The 21,358-nt window shown below is 38.6% G+C and overlaps 7 protein-coding genes across 8 annotated transcripts; 3 read left to right on the top strand and 4 right to left on the bottom strand.

The window, feature by feature from the left end:
• Positions 1–13: 13 nt before the first annotated feature.
• LOC100632186 (uncharacterized) lies at positions 14–2,446 on the bottom strand. Its single transcript, XM_003382456.3, has 8 exons — positions 2,354–2,446; positions 2,085–2,237; positions 1,797–1,932; positions 1,207–1,439; positions 875–1,029; positions 729–820; positions 396–503; positions 14–329 (listed from the first exon to the last, which is right to left on the bottom strand). Exons 2-8 carry the CDS (start codon positions 2,225–2,227, stop codon positions 267–269), a joined length of 930 nt encoding a protein of 309 aa, XP_003382504.2. The 5' UTR covers positions 2,228–2,237; positions 2,354–2,446; the 3' UTR covers positions 14–266.
• A 28-nt stretch (positions 2,447–2,474) lies between these two features.
• Positions 2,475–3,937, top strand: LOC100631934 (60S ribosomal protein L12-like). The gene is made up of 7 exons (XM_003382454.2): positions 2,475–2,816; positions 2,889–3,012; positions 3,100–3,173; positions 3,287–3,467; positions 3,513–3,599; positions 3,673–3,782; positions 3,834–3,937. The coding sequence occupies exons 2-7, from the start codon at positions 2,976–2,978 to the stop codon at positions 3,840–3,842; spliced, it is 498 nt and encodes a 165-aa protein (XP_003382502.1). The 5' UTR covers positions 2,475–2,816; positions 2,889–2,975; the 3' UTR covers positions 3,843–3,937.
• A 124-nt stretch (positions 3,938–4,061) lies between these two features.
• LOC109580262 (uncharacterized) lies at positions 4,062–5,842 on the bottom strand. Its single transcript, XM_019993268.1, has 8 exons — positions 5,757–5,842; positions 5,595–5,698; positions 5,423–5,506; positions 5,317–5,368; positions 5,247–5,263; positions 4,915–5,180; positions 4,620–4,865; positions 4,062–4,476 (listed from the first exon to the last, which is right to left on the bottom strand). The coding sequence occupies exons 1-8, from the start codon at positions 5,806–5,808 to the stop codon at positions 4,185–4,187; spliced, it is 1,113 nt and encodes a 370-aa protein (XP_019848827.1). The 5' UTR covers positions 5,809–5,842; the 3' UTR covers positions 4,062–4,184.
• Positions 5,843–6,099: 257 nt separating this feature from the next.
• On the top strand, positions 6,100–11,118 carry LOC100633368 (ras and EF-hand domain-containing protein-like). 2 transcript variants are annotated; one of them, XM_019993239.1, is made up of 17 exons: positions 6,100–6,765; positions 7,506–7,625; positions 7,678–7,771; positions 7,825–7,929; positions 8,119–8,190; positions 8,252–8,358; positions 8,406–8,486; positions 8,553–8,774; positions 9,395–9,562; positions 9,636–9,760; positions 9,823–10,001; positions 10,048–10,192; positions 10,244–10,325; positions 10,377–10,491; positions 10,587–10,697; positions 10,785–10,861; positions 10,910–11,118. In XM_019993239.1, exons 1-17 carry the CDS (start codon positions 6,209–6,211, stop codon positions 11,004–11,006), a joined length of 2,457 nt encoding a protein of 818 aa, XP_019848798.1. In that variant the 5' UTR covers positions 6,100–6,208; the 3' UTR covers positions 11,007–11,118. The 2 variants fall into 2 exon arrangements, with proteins under 2 accessions (XP_019848798.1, XP_019848794.1); XM_019993235.1 differs by having other exon boundaries at positions 8,077–8,190.
• Positions 11,096–11,775, bottom strand: LOC105316733 (cysteine-rich DPF motif domain-containing protein 1-like). The gene is made up of 4 exons (XM_019993286.1): positions 11,631–11,775; positions 11,460–11,568; positions 11,278–11,361; positions 11,096–11,233 (listed from the first exon to the last, which is right to left on the bottom strand). Exons 1-4 carry the CDS (start codon positions 11,744–11,746, stop codon positions 11,219–11,221), a joined length of 324 nt encoding a protein of 107 aa, XP_019848845.1. The 5' UTR covers positions 11,747–11,775; the 3' UTR covers positions 11,096–11,218.
• Positions 11,776–11,782: 7 nt separating this feature from the next.
• On the top strand, positions 11,783–15,280 carry LOC105316728 (osmotic avoidance abnormal protein 3-like). Its single transcript, XM_011411856.2, has 8 exons — positions 11,783–11,972; positions 12,020–12,280; positions 12,332–13,210; positions 13,473–13,684; positions 13,750–13,894; positions 13,950–14,084; positions 14,144–14,866; positions 15,050–15,280. The coding sequence occupies exons 2-8, from the start codon at positions 12,034–12,036 to the stop codon at positions 15,181–15,183; spliced, it is 2,475 nt and encodes an 824-aa protein (XP_011410158.1). The 5' UTR covers positions 11,783–11,972; positions 12,020–12,033; the 3' UTR covers positions 15,184–15,280.
• Positions 15,281–15,410: 130 nt separating this feature from the next.
• LOC100633113 (LIM domain-binding protein 3-like) lies at positions 15,411–21,303 on the bottom strand. Its single transcript, XM_019993223.1, has 14 exons — positions 21,078–21,303; positions 19,517–19,662; positions 18,606–19,462; positions 18,477–18,546; positions 18,281–18,390; positions 18,156–18,227; positions 18,020–18,093; positions 17,638–17,724; positions 16,778–17,280; positions 16,427–16,520; positions 16,253–16,363; positions 16,021–16,191; positions 15,775–15,906; positions 15,411–15,711 (listed from the first exon to the last, which is right to left on the bottom strand). Exons 1-14 carry the CDS (start codon positions 21,198–21,200, stop codon positions 15,589–15,591), a joined length of 2,673 nt encoding a protein of 890 aa, XP_019848782.1. The 5' UTR covers positions 21,201–21,303; the 3' UTR covers positions 15,411–15,588.
• Between the last annotated feature and the right edge of the window lie 55 nt (positions 21,304–21,358).

Here is a 21,358-nt window from a genome sequence, read left to right as displayed (position 1 = left end):
TTTTTGCATTGTGTGCATGTATGTATACACAAAAATTGTATCATAGTAGTTAATGTTTTATTTAATTTATAGTTATTTTACAAAAGAACAATAATAAATTTGAAAGGAAGGAGGAGGAGGAGAAAGACATGTCCTGTACAGTGGCTGTGTAGAAAAGATTGTACCAATGTAGTGAAAGAATCCTATAGGTAACCCACTCCCATCTCTCTCTCTCTTCTCTCCTTCAATTAAGAGAGAGGGAGAGAATGAGTGCAAGAGACAGTACGTCAGTCAACTTCGAGAGGAGCATCCGTCTCAGAGCAAGAACTAGAATACCTTACTCTAGTGATCTGAGGAATAAAAATACAAAAATAATAACAAGGTACAAGAATTTGGTAACTTTTAATTTAACTAACCTCAATTGGGCGCGGTCGCTTACTCTCAGATTGATACCCTCCAGCAGTATTCTGAGTTGACCTTTGCGCCACTTTCCTCTTGGGCTTAACAGATGGAGACGCTGATATCTAATAATAATAATAATAATAATCAGTGTTCGAGCTAGATGAACATAAAGATGAGTCCAATGACACCTTAAAATGTGCAATTTGACTGAAAATTGTAAAAATTCATGGGAAAAATGTGAGTCTCCAGGGCAAAATGCGAGTCCATGGACTCAAAAAACTTATGCTAGCTCAAAAACTGATAATAATAATAGTAATAATTAATAAATAATGGGCGCGGTGACTCACAAGTGATTGCACGATACTCTCGTGTGACAATTTAATTATCATACTCGTATCCAGGGAAGCAGAAGGTCCTTTAGCAGGTGGAGTCTGATTGACTATTAATTAATACAAATGATGGATCAATAAATATTAATAGGAGACAGACTCACCGACACCATTGTTAGCTCGTAGTAAGTCGACCAGTGGTTGGGGTAGCAGTGAAAAACTACCGGGTAGATTGATGGTGTCTGGGTCCGGCCTCTTGCTCAAAATTGATGACAAACGGCGCAATGCTTGCATTCTTCTGGAAGCAGTGAGCTGACACCTTTAGGAGAGAGAGAGAGGAGGGGAAAGAGAGGGAGGAACAGTATCATATGACATGTGTGTTGTTATCAATGATAAGACAAAATAGACACACACACCTCCTCTGTCTATCTCCATTTCACAGAATTAACACTTCAAACAAATTAAACACTCTCCCTCCCTCCTCTCTCTCTCTTACCATTGAACATTATTAAGTGTAAGAGGGTCTCCATGATCAGAGTGTATCCTTTTCTCCTCTTGATCATTAGTATTATTTGAACAATAACTGTGATCATGCGACACCAGCTGGTATTCAGCCCATGTGAACACATTAGACTCATCCTTCGATCTAACATCTCCACCTGCTAGCCCTCCAACAGGCGATGAGATGCTACTGTTATAGATTTTAAATACTGACGTTGGTAGCATTTCCTGGAGTGAAAAAAGGAAAGGAAATGTCACATCATAACAAAATTAATTCTGTTTCTATTAATCATATTAAAAGCAGTTTTAGACATGCATACATAGTACAGGGGGCACATAGTTGTACATACATAGACTAGGGAATGTTCCCAAACATTACTGCTTTTATTCATTCTCAATGAAATCCCATAATGCTACTCCCTCCCACTAGCCCTTGCATTGATTATTATTATTATTATTATAATAACAATGTTATGGAAACTGAAATGGTTCCAGCATAATATTGTAACCACATTTCATTCTCCCCTCTTCACCGCCCCTGCCCTTAGCTCATTCTTTCCTTCCCCCTTTTCTCTTTATTTTTACCATGTCATGACTACTACATGACATCACTGAGTCCATTTGATTCTCTTCATCATCGGAACACTCCGAGTTCCCACAGGAATTGAGTTGATGCTCTTCGACGCGATATCTCCTACACTTGTGCCTATACCTGTGAACCCTAAACAAAAGACAATAATAATAACAAAATAATAATTAAGAAAAGACCAGTAATTGTCAAAAACACACATTATACATATAATAGTAAAGAAATGTGTCATATCTACTTTACACAAAATAGCATTAAAAATGACAACAATGTCACCCTCTCACTTCGTTATTTCAGCTTCAATGGCTGCTATGTCCTCGTCTAGGGACGAGCGGCGAGAGGCTACGTGTGTCTTGTAAAATTCATCGAGATAGCCTTCAGAGAATATATCGTCTTCTAGTCTCGGTGGCCTCTCGGCAACACTCATTATGACGATACTACAAATAAATAATAATGTTTGCTGTTGATGTCCTTTTTATTATCCCTCTCTTGCGCGCTTTTATAGAGNCGGATAATACAGGAGGCTTTTTGCTCTCTCCTTCTGCCCTGATACCTTTTAGTAGCTCCTTTTGAGACGCCCCTCGTGGTCACTGATAGAGTTGAAAAGAAGCGAGTGTGAATAAAGTGTATTCAATCATTAATTATTATTATTATTATCTAATTAATTATTCATTGAAGAGGAAAGAAAAGGTGTGGCTGAGCATGAAGAATGACTGCAATCACTGCATAGTTACAGTTCAGCAGTTGCAGTACACAGCAGCAATGAATTTTTGTAGATTTGCCATCTTTGAAGAAATCCCTTCACTCTGTGATTCATTTATAAACGTTTAGAATAGAAAGCAAAGCGATAAATGTTTTAAAAGGCAATACACCTCGCATTACACGTGGTCTACTATTAGGATTACTTAATTACATTTACTGCGCATGCTCACAAATATCTTCCTTCTCTCTCCAGGCTGATACAAGAGGTGAAGAGGACAACTCATTGTTGTATCTCCTTCAATCTTCAGTTACAGGTAATTGATAGATTACTGTTCCATGAAATGGTAGAGTATTGCATTGTTAATTGCTATTACTGTTGATCTCAGAGTGCAGCTGCTTGATCGTTGGTAGGGCAATTTAAAATATTTGCTCATCCACACTCTGAGTGATTAAGACATTTATAACATCAGAAAATGCCTCCTAAGTTTGATCCAAACGAGATAATTACAGGTACATATAAATACAATTATTGTAATTAATAATTATTATTCATTCGTGATCATTTAATTAATTAATTAATATTATTATTTTTATTAGTTTATTTGAGAGTGGTCGGTGGCGAAGTTGGTGCCACGTCATCTCTAGCTCCTAAAATCGGCCCTTTAGGATTGGTAAGTACACGTTATTTAATAACTAACTTTTATTATAAATCAATCATGAATTAACAAGTTATCATTATAACAATCCCCAAATTGAATAATGATAACTTCTCTCCTTTTTGTAGTCTCCAAAGAAGATAGGAGATGACATTGCTAAGGCGACCGGTGACTGGAAGGGTTTACGTATCACCGTTAAACTAGTAGTACAGAACAGACAGGCCAAGATTGAAGTGGTGCCCAGTGCAGCTGCCCTTATTATCAAAGCATTGAAAGAACCACCACGTGATAGGAAGAAAGTCAAGAACAGTAAGAAAATGAAAGTGTGCCGTTTATTTTATTGTTTTATTTTAGTCAAGCACTCTGGTAATATCACAATGGAGCAAGTAATTGAGATTGCCAAGACAATGAGGCCTAGATCAATGTCAAGATATCTATCAGGTATGAGAAAAGATTCAGACTCACGATTCCATGTTTCAAGACTCGTGACTCCATACTTTCATTCTCACTCTAGGTACAGTACGGGAGATATTGGGTACCTGCCAGTCGGTGGGTTGTACTGTTGATGGGTCTCATCCTCATGATAAGATTGATGAGATAAAGAGTGGAGCTATCACTATACCTGTAAGTGCACTGTGTTCTCATTGATTGTATTGACGCTTTGTTATTTTTTAGGAAGAGTAAGAGAACAAAGACTATAAATAATAATAAATGATTTTGTTTATTATTGTTGATAATAATTATCATTATTTGACCGAATTATTACTACCAAATATTAACTTTGACTATCTATGCTGTATGGAAGCATAATAGATACTCTATTATCTATGGTAGCATAATGTTCCAGCCACACATGCAATGTTAGTGATCATGACATGGCAATATGCTTTATGAAGTATCTCATTAATATTAATTAAAACAATGAATATAATACACATATGATATGATTTGATAACGTCATATATTTGCACATTAAAAACCTGCAATTAGCAGTACTCAGTATATCCTTGCACATATCAGTATATGTCAGTATAACTTATGCGGGAACATGCGTGGTCTCTCGACAGACCCTTGTATTTGTACGCACATACAATCATCGACTATGTCTAAAAAATCTGTCGTTCTTTGAGGGACCCCCCTTTCGTAAAAGTGGGCATGTTCGCTCAAGAGAGGATCAGAAGTAAGGTGGGAAGGGTCCGTAGGAAGAAAAGAGGAGTGGGCGTGTCCATGCGACAGATGAGAGGGATCAGTGTGAAAAGTTAGAAGACTAGCCGTGGAAGGATTGTTAACATTAGGACTGGTTGAGCCCAACAGTGGACTATATGGGGAGAGAGAAGGGTAGAGGATATCAAGAAATACGATATTTTGTGGCCCAAAATTTTGTGAATTTATAACAAAATGTGGGGCCATAAAACATCTTGCTATACACATGTCATGATGATTCTTATTCCTCCTACTTACTTATTACAAGACTCTATACTGACATATCGACCAGCAGCTGAGGACAAGTACTCTTCTCCTCCTGATGATGACATCTCTTTCTCTCTTGACTCTTCCTTTGGAGGACTACTAACCACAACCTTAACAGGACAAGGTAGAGGAGGGAGAGGAGGAGGAGAAGGAGAGATTGGCGACTGTGGAGAAGGATATTCACATCTTGAGTCTCCCATAATGTAACGCTCCATTTCATCATACATACTAGCATTACTAAAAGAGAATCATACATGAAGAGCAGCAGCAATAAACCATGCATTACCTTTGTTTCATTATTTTCCTTAGCTCTAGCTTAACTCTTGTTACGTATTCCATTTCATCAATCGGGCGGTCGGCCTTCAATCCTCCCAGTATACGGAGTGACACGTCCTTCATTTTTGTGGAAGTGAGCCCAGGACTAACCTCCATATTGTGTTCATGCTGCTCGGGGGATAAAGGGGGCGATGGTGTTGATGACTCTGATTCTCTTGGATAAGAGGAAGGAGAGAGGATAACCTTGGCATTATCCTGACCGGCAGTTGATAATGGCTGAAGAGGAGGAGTGTATGTGAAAGATTATACAATACAATAAGTCAATGGTGCTACTCACGCTACCTTTAATTGGTTTCCTTCTAATCATAAATGTACATTTTAAAATTATCTAAAATTACTAAAAATGACATACTTCGTGTGACTGGTTCCGATACCCTAGCCTTGTTGTACAAACCAACTTTATGCTACAGGGATTGAGGTGATTATTAACATGATTATATAATTAATGCATTAGTTACTGATAGTCTTCCTCTTGTCAATAATGATATCAAGTTTTTCCGATCGGCCGAGGGCTCAAATACTTCATTTTCTTTATTAGATTCCTAATAATAATAATAATAATTGATAATTAGCAATAATTATAATTAATTGTAAACCACACCCACTGTATACTAGTATCTTTGCACTCACTTTCAAAACACTTATTTTGTCTCTTGTTTTTCTCTTTGATTTACTCCGTCCTCCTCCTTCTCTCCCAGTCTCTCCAGCTATTAGTTCTATTGACTTGAAAGTGTCTAAAAGTAGGAAAAGAATAATTATAAGATAATGAAAATGACCAAACTGGTAGGCTACCAGCAGTGTCACTTTTACGAAAAGACTTCTTCATTTCTCTAGATTTTTTCATTTCTTTTCTAAAACAGGAGCAATAAAATAGAGATGCTTCAAGTCAAGTGCAGTGGACTTTAGCTCTGATTTAAGTGATTTGCCAGCTGCTACGAAGCCACACCTACAATGAAGGTGTGTCACAAAATGGCGGAAGAGAATTGCGTGGGTGGGCTGGTTAAGCAGACTTTGCCATACACACTTTTTGGAAGGGCTGGAGTGAAGATTTTGCATTAGCACTTTAACACTTTTTTCTGTTTTCTTTCCTAGGCTATAACTGCTATAAGAGTAGACCAAGCGACCCAAGATGCGTTCACATGTCATTTTCCTGAGAAGGAGGAGAGCGAAGGCGGAGATAGGGGAAGGAAGCACACTACAGGAAACCATAGACCACCGGATTCTCTGCTGAAGGAAAGAGAGAGATGGATCCTACACAAGTACAGCAGCGCTACAATGGCGCTTCACACAGTAACCACCAGCTCGGCCTCCCCGCTTCGCCAACAGGGAGTCTCCTTAGAGGCTGGCGTCCATCACTTGCTGTCCTATTTCACCAGTTCTTGTCTCGTGGTAACAGCAGTGAAGGGGAAGAAGAGGAAGAGAGGGACTATCTGCTCAAAGAAGACTTTTCTGAGGTCTTCCCAGACGCTAACCAACTAGATAAAGCCTTTGAGGAGTTGGATGCAGATAAAGATGGTCGTATCACTCTTGACGAATTCATGGCCGGCTTTGCTACTTTCTTACGTCAGGCCCAAATGAGTTCCTCGTTGAATCCGGACTCTCTCGAACCTGCTACGGAAGAGTTGTTAAAAAGGGGAGGGTCTTCAAGACGGAGTGTGAGACGAAGACCGATTCCCGAGATATTCTTTGAGACAGTAGAGGGAGATGGGACAGGAGGAGGAGGAAGCGGAGAGAGTAACGGGGTACAGAAACCGACCGATTCCTTTAAGACTTCTTTGAAACCTCTTGCGACCCGCACACAGTGAGCACTCATTGATATTCATTATAAGTGATTAGTTTTGTTTAATGTAATTACACAAGATGTACTAGTAAGGCATTAAAACAACACTGAACATGTTTGTTAGTTGTAAGACCCTCTTCCTCCTTTCAGTGCTCCTCCTCTTTCTGTGTTACATTATCAGTTTCCTATAATCTTGTTTGTTTTATCTCACATTAAGTTATTATGCTTATCATTAATATACAGTACATGTACATGTATTTTCAGTACATGTATTTGATGCATTAATTATTGGTACAGAGCATATACTGCATTATTATGTACATGTATTGTGTTAACAATGATTCTTTATATGAACGTGTACATCAATTGATAATTATAAGTTGCTTTGTGCTGCTGTTTTGGCTCCACTCCAAAAGAGACAGGAACCCCCATACAATGTACAGCGTATGCATATTCTAGCCCCCACATGTACATTAGATAAAAGATAGGGCCTGGATGCTATTGTTGTTGTTGTCCTGGCATTAAATAGAGTGTAGTGTTAATGTAATTACTATGGTGACATTGACTGTGTAAGTAATTTATCAGTAGTAAACACACACACCCATATGTCCCAGTACGAATAGAGATCCTGTATATAATGGCATTGTGTTTGTTATTTTTATCTTGTGTTTTTGTTTTTTATTTGCCCTTGAAGTTATGTTTTTGATGGTCTGATAACTTTAAAAGATAATGTAATACCTGCTTGTTTCTTTACTTGGTAGAGAGAGCATTGAGCAGCTCTGGATCAGGTTAAATAATTCTAATCCTGAACTTGTCACTGACTTTGAGGAATTTATTTGTGATATGTCTACTGAAGTGGAATCAGCACAGAATGCTCTCAAGTACACCCATTATACACTATCATGTACATGTTCATATGTACATGTATTGTAGGAGACAAAGAGAAGCTAATACAAAAGAGGCCTATCAGTTGGATGAAGAGATGGTCAGAATACAGCATGACACACTGACAGCTTTAGAACAAGAGGTTAAGTCTCTCTATCTATCTCTCTCTCTCTCTCATCACTCCTCCTCTTATAGACTGCACTGCTAAGAGAAAAGGCTCACAGCAGTCAGTCCAAGCTTGAAGTACAATTGTATGAGAAAGAAAGAGAGCTGACTGAAATCAAAGGAAAACTGGAGCTGGTCAGTATTTACACTCACATGTGTACATGTGTCACACACATCACATACATTGTAGTACTATAAAATATCATGCATATCGCGCATGTGTACATGTACATGTACATGTACTGTATGCAAGCGAGACAACATGTATCGGTTGATTATTAGTTGTCACGTCTTCTCGACAAATGTGTACTATCTGTTCTTCAGCTGGAGAATAAAATCACCGAAAGCAACAACAGACACAACGAGCTAAAAGAAATGTATCAGAATACCTTTGACGTAAGAGAGAGGGAGGGAGAGAGAAGAGAGGGAGAGAGTCGATCAATTTCAATTTATACAGGAAAAGGACGAGTTACATGAGAGATTGAGTCAGTCTGAGTCTTTATTGAAGAAGAGCCAAGAAGAGATTGATGCCATGAAGAAAGAAAATAACGAGAAATTAAAAGAGTAAGGAGTGGGGCTTTAATGTAATGTGTGTTGATTTGTCCTCTTAGTTTGTTGGAGGAGAAAGAAAAAAAGGAGGAGAGTTTACAACAGATCGAGTCGAAATATTTGAAAGAAATAAAAGAATTAAAGTAAATTCTAAAATCTTGTTTGCACACACAAGCATAAATATCTCCCTCCCTTTCTGTTTCTTGTAGAGACGTGCTATCAAATGTTGTACAGCAACAAGAGATACAACAGCAGAAACAAGTTCAACTACAAACAAAACTATTAGTGGAGAGTAGTGGGACTGGAAGTCAGGTCCAGCGACCTGATCTGCTGACTGCTGCTCATTACGATATACTGGGTAGAGATTCACCTTCACCCTCTCTTCATGATGAAATCGTAGCAACTGAAGGAAACACTTCACCCGTACTGAGGTATGAAGTCTATAAACATGTACATGTAGGAACAAGTTTTTAAAATTTGTAAAAAAAATTCAAATTTGATCGGAATCAACTCAAACTTTCTACACAACATAAGTACATGTATATGCAGCAGAAAAAATTATAAAAGTTAGGAATTCTCTCCTTTTCATTTTTGGCGAAATTTGGCCAAGCACCCTGTACTATAGTACAGGGACTTTGGCTCGATTTTGGAGCAACTTTAAAAAATTCATAAAAAATTCAAATTTGATTGGAATCAGCTCAAACTTTCTACACAACATAAATACATGTATATGCATCAGAAAAAAATTATAAAAGTTAGGAATTCTCTCCTTTTCATTTTTGGCGAAATTTGGCCAAGTACCCTGTACTATAGTACAGGGACTTTGGCTCGATTTTGGAGCAACTTAAAAAATTCATAAAAAATCCAAATTTGATCGGAATCAGTTTAAACTTTCTACACAACATAAGTACTTGTATAATGCATCAGGAAAAATAATAAAAATGGAGAATTCTCTCCTTTGAATTTTTGGCAGAATTCCCCTGTACTACAGTACAGGGTGTTTGGTTGCAATCAGCGAACACTGAAATTACTACACTTGTACAATCTCTAGGGATACAATGCTTCGCCTTAGACCTCCTACTCTTATTGTACCACCACCTGTGAGTGGACTGGGAGTGGTTGGAAGCGGAGTAAACTTTAAAGAACTAGACCACCTGGACCTAGCAACAACACCAACACAGCAACAGTCAGCAAATCAAATGCAACTTGATACAGGAGGGTATGTGTTAATAACTACTAATAACCATTAAGAACTAACTACATGTATTTATATAACTATTTATAATTGCTAGGGTACGTTTAAGGTCTAAGACTTCATTACAGGTAGAGCGTGGGGCTATGCCTCGCCCAGTGTCACTAATGGGGACTAGAGGTGGAGCTAGTAATAATAATAGCCTTGACTTAAACTGGCCACCGAGTAAGAATTACATGTATACATGTATACATGTACATATATAATTTATAATAATAATTATTCAGGTAATTGGACTGTTGCTCCTCAGGACTGGTTGGCCAGTGTTGCGGCTGGTAATATAACTAGATCTCCTTCTCCTCCTGACACTGAACTCCTCCCTCCCCCTCCCCCTCAACCATCTCCTTCTGATAATGGAAGAGGGAGCCGTTTGAGAAAGTCATACTCTAACCCAGATATGTGTCAAGTACATATCAAACAGCATTATATAAGTTGATTGTTTTCTCTTATAGCCATTACAGTTCCTTGATAAAATGGTAGTACAACCTGACATTACATTTAAAATATTAATCGTGGGTAATCCTCACGTTGGGAAGTCATGCTTCCTTACCCGTCTGTGTACAAATACTTTCACCACTAAATATGCCTCTACCATTGGTTAGTGACATATACATGTACATGTATATTGATTGCTCTCTCCTCTGGCAGGTGTTGATTTTTATAGCCGTGCCTTAGTCATTGATGATAAAACAGTTGCTTTACAGTTTTGGGACACAGCTGGCCAAGAGAGGTACTGTAATGCATCCAAATATCCTTCATTGCTTCACCTTTCTCTTCATAGATTCCAGTCAGTGACCAAAGCATATTATCGTGGTGCCGACGGCGTCATATTAATGTACGATATTACTAGCGAAGAAACATTCATTGCAGTTAGGAAATGGATAAACTCAATGCAGGTACAGTGCTATGCATACTGGCTCTCATAGCTGGTTCAGTGCCTCATAAATGCCGATATTACAACTGTCACTGTTTTCTTCTCTTCTCCAATCAGGATAATATGGATAAGCTACCAGCGTGTCTCTTGTTGGTTGGCAACAAGGTTGACTTGGAACACAACGAGAAGAGAGAAGTATTATCGGAGACCGGAGAAACATTTGCCAAAGTACTCAAATCAAAATACTATTGCTATTATTATTATCTATTAATTATTATTATTATCCCTACATTATCTACTCTTGTTATTATACAGATTTATGGTGCTCATTTTATTGAGACCAGTGCCAAGTTAGGATTTAACGTGACAAATGCTTGTCTTACTTTAGTAAAGTAAGCTAAAATCGTTAAAGTTAAACGCTTTTACGTATTTTATGTTAGTAAACTCTTATCTGAGGTAATTTTATCTGGCGACAGTCGTCAGGGCAATACCATAACTGTTGGTGAGAAGGAAAAGAAATCAAACTGCTCTTGTTAATATCAGGACTAATCATTACTTCACTGTTGTTGTTGTTATTTTTATTTCATTTCATTGTCAATACTTTTTGCCTCTCAGTTTGTAAGAAATTGTTTTTCATGTTTCGTCAGAATTATTAGTCAAGTAAAATAAGAGCAACTGGCAGCCTCAGAGTTCACAAATCTTTGCTGAAGAATGCAATAAAATGTATGCGTTTATTCTGTTTCACAGCGTTATTGTTGCAATTCCTACAAGGCCAAGACAGCATAAATGAACTATCATTTTTTCTAACTTTCTGCAATTCAAGAGGAAATCTAGATCTGTTGTTATCAAAACAATCTTTGCAATACCTTCTAGTGTAGAAAATACTACAATCCTGTACAACAAAGTTAATAAGGATAACAATACTAATCATGTAGGTGTGGTCTTAACCACGTGTATCCACGTGTCAAGAATTCAAGATTACTTTAATACCTGTGATACACAGATGGCTCTGTGACATGCAGCACAACGAGATCCAAGAACTAGTGGCTTATGCTTCTCAGAGAATGGATCCCGACCAATAAAACAGTCTTCAGAAAAGCTAGAGATGAAAATAAAGAAAAATGGCATTATTTTAAAATCTACTAATAATCCTCTTCTCACACTAGACCGCTAGAGAAAGGGCAGGACTTGCTAAATGAGTAGACCAGAGAAGTAAAGCCACATCTTTCACAACGGAAAGATCCTGTTGGCTCAAACTTTCTCTTGAAAGACGCCATTTCATTTAAACCACGCCTTGATCGGTCACGCCCATACGGTTACCGGGGCAACTGCACAACAATAACAAGGAGACTTGGAGTGAGGTAGGAGGAGAAAGAAAGCGAAAAAGGAAAGAATGAATACGGTTGCTTGGTTACTGAACACCTCAAGACACTGAAAGAAGAGTGAGAGAAGGTTAAAGAGTTAGCAAACTAATGAAGTATAATTTTTCTTTAAAGAAACAAGGTACATTGGAGTGGCTCTCTCTCTATATATACCCTTTTATTCTCTAGATTAGGTGATCATCATGGCTGAAGCTGTTAAGGTCATAATAAGGTGTCGTCCATTAAACGAGAGAGAGACACGCCTCCAGTGTGAAGTTGTGGTCACTATGGATACCAAGATCGGACAGGTCCAGTTGAAAAAGCCGCAGTCGGATCAGAAAGTGACTCCTCACAAAGCATTCACCTTTGATGGAGTGTATTATACCGGTGACACTACACAAACCATATATGATGACATCTGCTTTCCACTTGTATCTGGTGTTTTAGAAGGTACTTGTACTGGATATTCTGCAATAATTATCGTACAAATTTTCTTGTTAGGTTACAATGGTACAGTATTTGCGTACGGGCAGACAGGCTGTGGTAAATCCTACACAATGGTAGGCGTTGAAGAACCACAGGATCAAGTTGGCATCATACCGAGAGCATTCGATCACATATTTGATCACATTGCTGTCTCCAGCGGAACAAAGTTCTTAGTTCACGCCTCTTACCTCGAGATATATAATGAAGAGGTACGGGATCTCCTGGGACGTGATGTCAAAAAGAAACTGGATCTAAAGGAGCATCCAGACAAGGGAGTCTATGTCTCTGGATTGACTCAGCATCGAGTACATAACAGGAAGGAACTGGAATCAGTGATGGCTACTGGGTCAAAGAACCGCTCAATGGGTGCCACGCTAATGAATGTTGATTCCTCTCGATCACACTGTATCTTTACCATCGATATTGAGATGATGTCAGACGAAGGAGGAGATGATAAATTAGTTAGTGGTAAACTTAATCTTGTCGATCTTGCCGGCTCTGAGAGACAGTCAAAGACAGGAGCTACGGGCGAAAGACTAAAAGAAGCGACAAAGATCAACCTCTCACTCTCGGCTCTTGGCAATGTAATATCGGCTCTTGTGGACGGTAAATCAAAGCACATACCATACAGGGACTCCAAACTGACCCGGTTGCTACAGTCGTCCCTTGGAGGGAATACAAAAACCTTGATGGTAGCCTGTGTATCTCCGGCCGATAATAATTACGATGAGACCCTGAGTACTCTTAGGTATGCTAATCGTGCAAAAAATATTAAAAATAAACCGAAAATTAACGAAGACCCAAAGGATGCTTTATTGAGAGAGTATCAGGAAGAGATCAAGAAACTGAAACTGATGTTACTAGGACAAGCAGATATACCTGATAAATATAAAGGTATCGCTATTGTTTTTAGCATGTGAATGTATCATGGACAGGATTTCCCACAGAATTTTGGCATAATCCTCAGCTTCTTGTCAACAAATTTTTAAAAGCTTAACTAACACCCTGTAGTAGTACATTTGCCAAAAATGACAAGGGAAGGATTCTCAATTTTTATAATTTTTTTATACATGTACATGCATGTATACATGTACTTATGTTGTGTATAAAGTTTGAGGAGCATAAGCACTTCATCTTCCCTTTTCTCTTCTCTCAGTAATGGATGGCAGTAACTATGATTTGACCAGTGGCAGTAACAGTGGTAGAGACTATGAAGCAGAGATGGCAGAAATGAGAGAAGAGTACGAGAGACAAATAGCACAACTTAGATCACAATATGGAGAAGAACATGCTAACAGAAGCAAACTAGAGGAAGAAATGCTAGCACTGAAGCAATCCTTTGAAGCACAAATGGCTAAAACGGCAAAAGTATAATCATTTATACATGTACATGCATAAACGTGTGCATGTTTGTGTTTTATTTGCTTGCATAGGAGGCTGCTGCTGTAAATTCTCCATCTCATGTTGTGGCCAGTGGAGCTAGTGGCGTTGTCCTCTCTGATGATCAAAAGATCCTTCAGGAACATGAAGCTGCCGTTCAAAGACTCCAAGAAGGACTCATTGGAGGAGAGAAAGCTGGTAAAGGAAAAATAAGCATGAGCTCATTCCTCTATCCATTTCTTTCTCTTTTCAGATGATCCAACTCTCAAGGCAGAGCTAGACACTAGAAAGAAGCATGCTGAAGATAAACTGAGCCAATTGAGAAATGCTAATTCTCACCTTGAGGATGATGATAACATTTTGGAAAAAATATTTAACAATTTAACAGGTACATACGTGTCCACACCTTGACCAATGATCATTCGCTTCTCTTGTCTCTCTCTTTAGATGAAGTCCGTGTAAAGACAAGAGCATTGGAAAGAAGTCAAGAGAAGCTCAAGTCGGCTCAGGACGACATTGATGACCTTCAAACTGAATTTGAGGAAGAGAGACAATCGATGCTAGACACAATAAGAGGACAAGAGAGACAGCTCCTACTTCACAAACAAATACTTGATAAAATGGTTCCACTGATACACAGAGACTGTAACTACTACAACATTGACAAGATAAAAGTTGATGCTCATTTCGATGAGGATTCGCAGGAATGGATACTACCTAAAGTTGTACGAACCTCCACTAGCCTGGTTGCACCCTCCAAGGGTTCACAAAACCTTTCTGACCACTCACCATCTCATGGGAAAATGAGGAAATCTATGGAAGACCGTTCGTCAAGTCCTACTCCATCCTCGAAGAGATCCGATGACCAACTGACCAAGATACTGTCAAAGCCTGACAACACTGACTATTTTAAACCAAAAAGGGCTCAAGAACTTCTTGCAGAATGTTCCGCCATTAAAGGAGTTTCTCCGGAGCGCTCTAGGAAGAACCTACATGGCACCACAAGTCTAGGTTCTATCAATAAGTCTCCTATTCACAATGCTAGTGGTGGGGCTACTAGTGGGGGAATGGTTGGAGGTAGTGGTATTTTTAGTGTTGAGAGTCAATTGTTGCCACTTTCAGATAGCAAAGGAAAACCCAGGAAACTTAATTCAATTCCATTACTACAAGGTATATGCAGCATTTACTGACATTATCAAATTGCATCGTGCACATGTACATGTAATTATGTTCAGCTGTTCCCAAAACTTTGAATTGTGGCCATTTTAATCAATAATGAAGCATGATCAAGCATCCGTAATTTTTCTATTAAATTTAAAGTTTGAGACTACTTTTAATTGATGTATATTGTAGATGTGCCAGCTCCTCCAGAAGTTGATGCTTCCACAATAGATCAAATGGACAGAATGATTGCTGAAAGAAACTCCAAAAAAATGCACAACAGACGACTTGATCCACTCCCTGAACACGGGAGGAAACAATTCTGATGTGTTTTTGTACCGTATATTAGTGTATACTTATCTCTCTCTCTCTCTTCTTTTGTCTCTTATTTTTGATAATAAAACATTATATTATTAATGCTAATGATGCAATGGCATAAGGTTATATGCAAGACTCATGCACAAGAGAAAGGGAGTCACAAAACTAAACTAACAAAATTGAAGAGGAGTAAACCTGTGCTGTCCTTCAACAATCATTATGTCCTTTGTATCCATTTTTGAGATGGGCACGCAGCACTCAATATTATTATTATACCAAAATTAAAAATAACAAAGACACTAACAGATTGAGAAGAATACAATAACTAATAACTGAAATGATTTAACAAGTGTTAGTACAGCAACAAACACAATAACTAATAATAACAATAATAAATATCGTTGGTAGTAGCATTAGTTATCTTCTTGAACATCAAAAATTTGCACAAAAGTTACCGGAACAATGCCTTTCTCATCTCCAAGGCATCCTTCATACCAATTTTCATCAACTTGCTTTACTAGTGTGATTACATCATTCTGAATGAGAAAAATGTAAATATTAATTTTACATCAGTGCTACACAGTACATCTTATGCTCACTTTATTGAAGGATAATTCTTTTGATGATTTTGCAGTAAAGTTATACTTTGCTTTAGCAAGTAAATTTAAAGGAGGAGGTTCTACAGGATCAATTTGTGAATCTAGCAGCAATATATCATCTTGTGTCAAGAGCTAAATGAAAGAAAAACACTAAAACTTTGTGCAAAATACAAAACATGTTTAGTTTTGATCTGAATCTGCTCAGAGTTTTTATACAAGTACATGTACATTCATCTTCAATCATACCTTCACAAAATTAACAGGAAATATTCCTGTCTGACCATTAACAGTGCCTTTAAGCCAGTTTGAGTCAACTTGCTCTGTAAGACTAATGACATCACCCTTCTTGAAAGACATCTCTTTTGGACTAGCTGCTTCAAAATCATATAAAGCCTTTGCTTTCTCAGCAGGAGGAGGCTAACAAAGAGAGCAAGGGCACAACGCTAAGTACATTGATCATGAACTAAAAGCACTGTACCTTTGTCGTCTTAGTTTTTTTCTTCTGTGGTACTGGCTTCTTTTCCTCTTGACTAGCCTGTCCTACAGCAAGTGCAGCACTTTGCAATGCACTCCCTTTGACACCTTCTTGCTGCAGAGAGAGAGAGAGAGAGAGAGAGAGCTAATAAAATAAAAACAGGACACTTTCACTTGCCTCCATCTTTCCAAGGATGGCAGCATTCCCAAGTGCAGTATTCAACTTGCTAGGATCAATTCTTGAGAACAAATTCTGTTGGGAAGCATCAGAGCTGCAAAGAGGAATGATGGCATATTACACTTGATTTAAATAATACAATACAGTTATTAAAATGGGTATGCGTGTGATTGCAAGATGAACAATTAGAATATTCTACATGGTGTAAGGGCATCAATATGCATAATGACTGAGGGTTGCTTAAACACCTACATGATGAACATGTACTACTACAAAGTTTTGGAATTGGAATTAGACAAAAACATGAAGTAAAGCCACAAGTAACATGCAGCTATAATAATAATTACATACTTGTCTCCCCCTTCTACTTCTCCCCCATCTGGAGGATCCACACTGTCCTTCAGTAAAGGATGAAGCTTCGACATTGCCTCATCAAAGTTTGACACATCAGCCGGAGGACTTCCAAAAGACTGGGCCTGCTGAGGCGAAGTAGGAGACTTTAAAGATGGCGAGCGTGGCTTGACGGGAGGCGGAGTCAGAGGCTTCAGTGGTGAAGTTGGTGATTTTTGAGGTGGAGTGATTGGCCTAAGAGGAGGAGTCTGGGGCGGAGTCGACCTTCCTAGGGGAGAATCCGACCTTCCTAAAGGAGGAGTCTGTCTTCCGAGAGGTGAATATGATCTCAAAGGTGGAGAATTGGTTGGCTTTGGTGAGACAGGAGGAGGAGTTTTTGTTATAAGAGGTGGAGTCTTTGGCTGCTCGGGTGTTCTTACCCTTGGGCTAATGGCAGGTGATGGAGACTTTGGTAGGTCGACTTTCTCCTCTTCTTTTATGGAATCCTTAAATTCACTCAAAGTCTATAAATGAAATTTGCAAGCATCATTATAAACACACACACACTCACTACCTAAACATTAGTTGAATGTAAGACAACATCTCTCTTGATAAGATAAACAAGACAGGCATGCTCTTACATGTACTGGAACAAATTTATTACAAGTACAATAACTAATTTTTCTACATTTTTCTAACACTTTTGCATAAACAAAGATGCAAACAAGCATACTTGTTAATGCCTCAAATGTAAAAGACAAGATGTGAAAAAAACTACAAATAAGGACTGAATACATCAAAGAGACAAGATATGCTGCAGTGGCTATTATACTCCAGTTACTCTACCATTACAACTCATGATAATACAAATGGTACTATACCTCGTTAAATACAGGCTCATGCGATGCTTCAGGTACGTCTGGTGAGGCAACACGTCCTGTTGAGCTAGTGCTTGAAGTACGGTGAAACTAGAGGAAGAGGGAATATATGGAGTGATTCTTAGTAAACACTGAAGTGATAACAATAGTGATGATGTGTAGTCTAAGTGCTGACAATATGTAGGAGAGGGGAGTTGAATCTGTCATTCATAGGCATAGCTATCATACCAATAAACAAGGTTAATATCATTCAGAGCGTACCACTGTAGCTTTGAATAGTAATTAGGGCTACAGCTCGACAAAGACAACAATTATATCGCATGTAAAAGAGAGATGGCGAGTAAACAGGGAGTAGAAGGGGCTCCCTGCTGTCCTGTACTCTTACCGAGTTTCTCCTGGCAGCGGCAGCAGCGAGTTCTATCCTTTCTTGCGAAGCTTGTCTCTCGATCGACTTCCAATCTAATTATGAAGATCAATTATTCATGATTTAGTTATAAAGTGACACGCCCCTTGCTACTTACAATTCCGTGACTGGTTGAAATTCTGCATGTTTCTGCGGTAAACAACACCAGAAGTAAGGCTGTTGACGGCATCTAAAGGACAAAAGTGCATAAAATGCAAAAATAAGCCCAGCCTGTGGACTCACCTACTGCACCAGAAGAGCTGGTCCTTGCCATAGCCTGTCCTGAGGTTGCCTTAGGGCTTGCTAGATTAGACTCACTGCTCCTTCGATTTGATTCACTAGAACTAGCAGTTCTATGAGCAATAAAATACTTGTCAAGCCACATAATACAATAAGTATAAGCACTCGTTTGCATATTATACTATACATATATACAAACCTTAGAGAAGTAGCATCTTCATTCGTTTCTTTAAATTTTCTAGCCGGGGTGGGTGAGCGATCACACACATCTACACATTAAGAGAATGACAATAATGAGTCTATAATGCCGTACTACACAAATACATACGTTTCTTGTTTGGCAGTTGCTCCTCTACTCCTTTTTTCATGCTCTGAAACATGCTCCTATACCAATCGCTCCTATACCAATCGCTCCCACTTCCTGCGCTAGTGGACAATATGTCTTCCTCCGATGAAGAGGCTATGCCGCTTTTATACCCGCTGGTCGAGGAATGATACTCCGTCTCGAAATGATCCTTCTCTGATGAAATGTCTTTAAAATCTGACGAGCTGGTCTGGCTCTCCGGAGTGGTAGGGGTAAAGTCATTCTGAATAGCAGTAAGCATATCAATGATCTCACTGCTAGTATCACGCTCGGCAACCTCAGCTGAAGCCTCCTTCTTCACTAGCGTATCTGATATGACGATTGGGTCCTCTTTAGATTCCAACACTGCAGGAGTACTGCTGCTGCTGCCTATAGTAACGGGTTCAGTAGTAGCTGGTGCATCATTAGCAGCAGTGTCATTCAGTGGAACAATAGTACTAGTTCCTGCGGGTATCCTCTCCTTGCTAGGAGTGCGGACTGGTTTCGGTTTCAATTGAGGAGGTGGAGCTGGAATCTTAATGCCAGCTACGTATCTAACTTTCTCAGGCTGAACAACTGGTAGTGGGGCTTTTCCTTTCACGGAAGGAGGAGGAGCTGGCACTTTTATTCCGGCTATATGTGCGCCAACAACTGCTTTCTTTCCTGCATCAGACCAAGCACGAGAGCGAAAGGTATTTAAATCCAGTGAACTTTGTCTTGCATGTCTCCCAAGAGTAGAAGACTTGGAGCCAAAATTATCAACTGGTGTTGTAGAACGAGGCGGATAATCGAACGTGCGGAAGGTGATAGAACTTTTAGGTGATTTATCAACAGCTTTGGTACTATTTTAAAATAAAATAAAACCTGTTAGAATATGATAGCTTAATAATAATTACCAGGTTAGATCCAGGTTTGTTTTTGATGCGGCTATCAGTCGCTGTGCTTCGTGGTGCTTCATTGTAGAGGTTGATACTCCGTTGATATTCAACAATATATCACCTCCTATCAGACCACTCTTCTGAGCCTTGCCACCAGGAGTAACCTGCATTAAACATTAAGAGATAAATAGTACACAATTAATTAGCTAAAATGTGACACTTTAAATTTGTAACAATTAATCATCATTGACAAGTCCAAAGGAGCTAATGAATATTAACAAACATTAATGTCATAATATTGATGTCAATATGGAATGACTAAATTATTTTAAAGGGAAATTTATTGCTATAACTATTAAATGCAAGGAATTTACAACTCTTTCATACTATAATGCATTTTATTAGCCATAACAGGGATTTTGGGTTTACTCAAGTATGTGAGATGTACTAATCACAACACAATAGAACAATCGCAATGATCACTACTACTACTACAGTGTTTTTCTCACTCTCTTTCTCATCTTGATAATTTCAAAGTTGAGAGCTGTACTCGTATTAAAAAGAAATTATAAAATTTAAGCAAATGCCCCATGTAGCTGGCTCTACTCCACTGGATTGCATGTTAGGTCTTCTTCACACTGTGTACATGCTATAATTGTATTAGTAAACCACTAATGTTTGCATACCTTTAATATTAAATGAACACCCACCACAATTAACTACATATAGTAGGTGATCCCACGGTATTGGATCAACTAAGTCAATTAAACTACATACTAGAGTGAATGTCTCGGGTGGCTGAGCCATCATATCACGGCTCAACATTCTGTAAACAATTAAAATAACTCAAATAGTTGAGAATTTACAGTAGAAAATTAAACTCCCAAGCTCTGGAAATCTTATAGGACTTTGTTGATACACGTAAGATGACCCACCACATAGTGGCTTCATTTAAAATTTAATATTTGTAATAATAATAATAATAATCAACATACACTCCAAGATTAAACTCTATACTATGACTATAAAGGCGTTATATTGTGGCTATAATATTGAAATGGCTGTATGAGACTTGTTATGGTATCGTCTTCAGTAATCACGCCAATACTGTCAATAAACAGAGGGCACACACTCTCACACCCTGTATGCATATACATATGTGTCACATAAACATTATTGTGCTGCCTAAACAGCATACTTAAATCACCATAGAAAGATGCATAATAACAAACTCAAAAATACAATAAACTATTATTTCTGATGAATTTAAATCGACCATTAGGATAGAATGCATTTTTAAAGCTATCATTACAGGATAAGGGTCAGTATATTCTGCTGTCAGTTGTAACAGGCTGAGGTGTAAAAAATGTTTTGAATGTCCACATTAAACAAACTGTTGGGCACTGCCAGGAGCAGAAGGTAATGGATTATATGCATCATTATCATAGAAACAATCAATAATCATAAATAGAGACAAGCTCTATAAAATCATACTATTTTGTTTATTGGTCAACACGGAGCAAAATTTCACGGATCATAGGCCCAGACTACTTCTACATGCAGTGGTGATTGGTCTAACCTTTCCTATCTTCAGTGGGGAACGAAACTCAGCTCCACCTTGTAGAGTGAACCCCCATGGCCCGCCACCCTCGAGTGCTATGACAAAAGTTTCCGGAGAAACGTTGGTGACAATCTCGTCCATGGCTCAAAGTACACCAAGAGAACCGCAAAATCCAATGGAGGTTATTTTCTAGATATCACTGACAGATTGGCTGTGCCCTGCGCGTGCTAGCAATACAAGTCAGAGCACCAAGCACCCAAGGAATTATCCACGAACCATTCGGCTACACCGTAACGCAA

The sequence above is a fragment of the Amphimedon queenslandica genome, unplaced genomic scaffold (assembly GCF_000090795.2).
Source record: "Amphimedon queenslandica unplaced genomic scaffold, v1.1 AMPQUscaffold_13521, whole genome shotgun sequence".
In the NCBI taxonomy this organism is placed as follows: Eukaryota; Metazoa; Porifera; class Demospongiae; order Haplosclerida; family Niphatidae; genus Amphimedon; species Amphimedon queenslandica.
The sequence above is the reverse complement of the archived record's forward strand: the minus strand, read 5'-3'. Positions and strand labels throughout refer to the sequence as shown.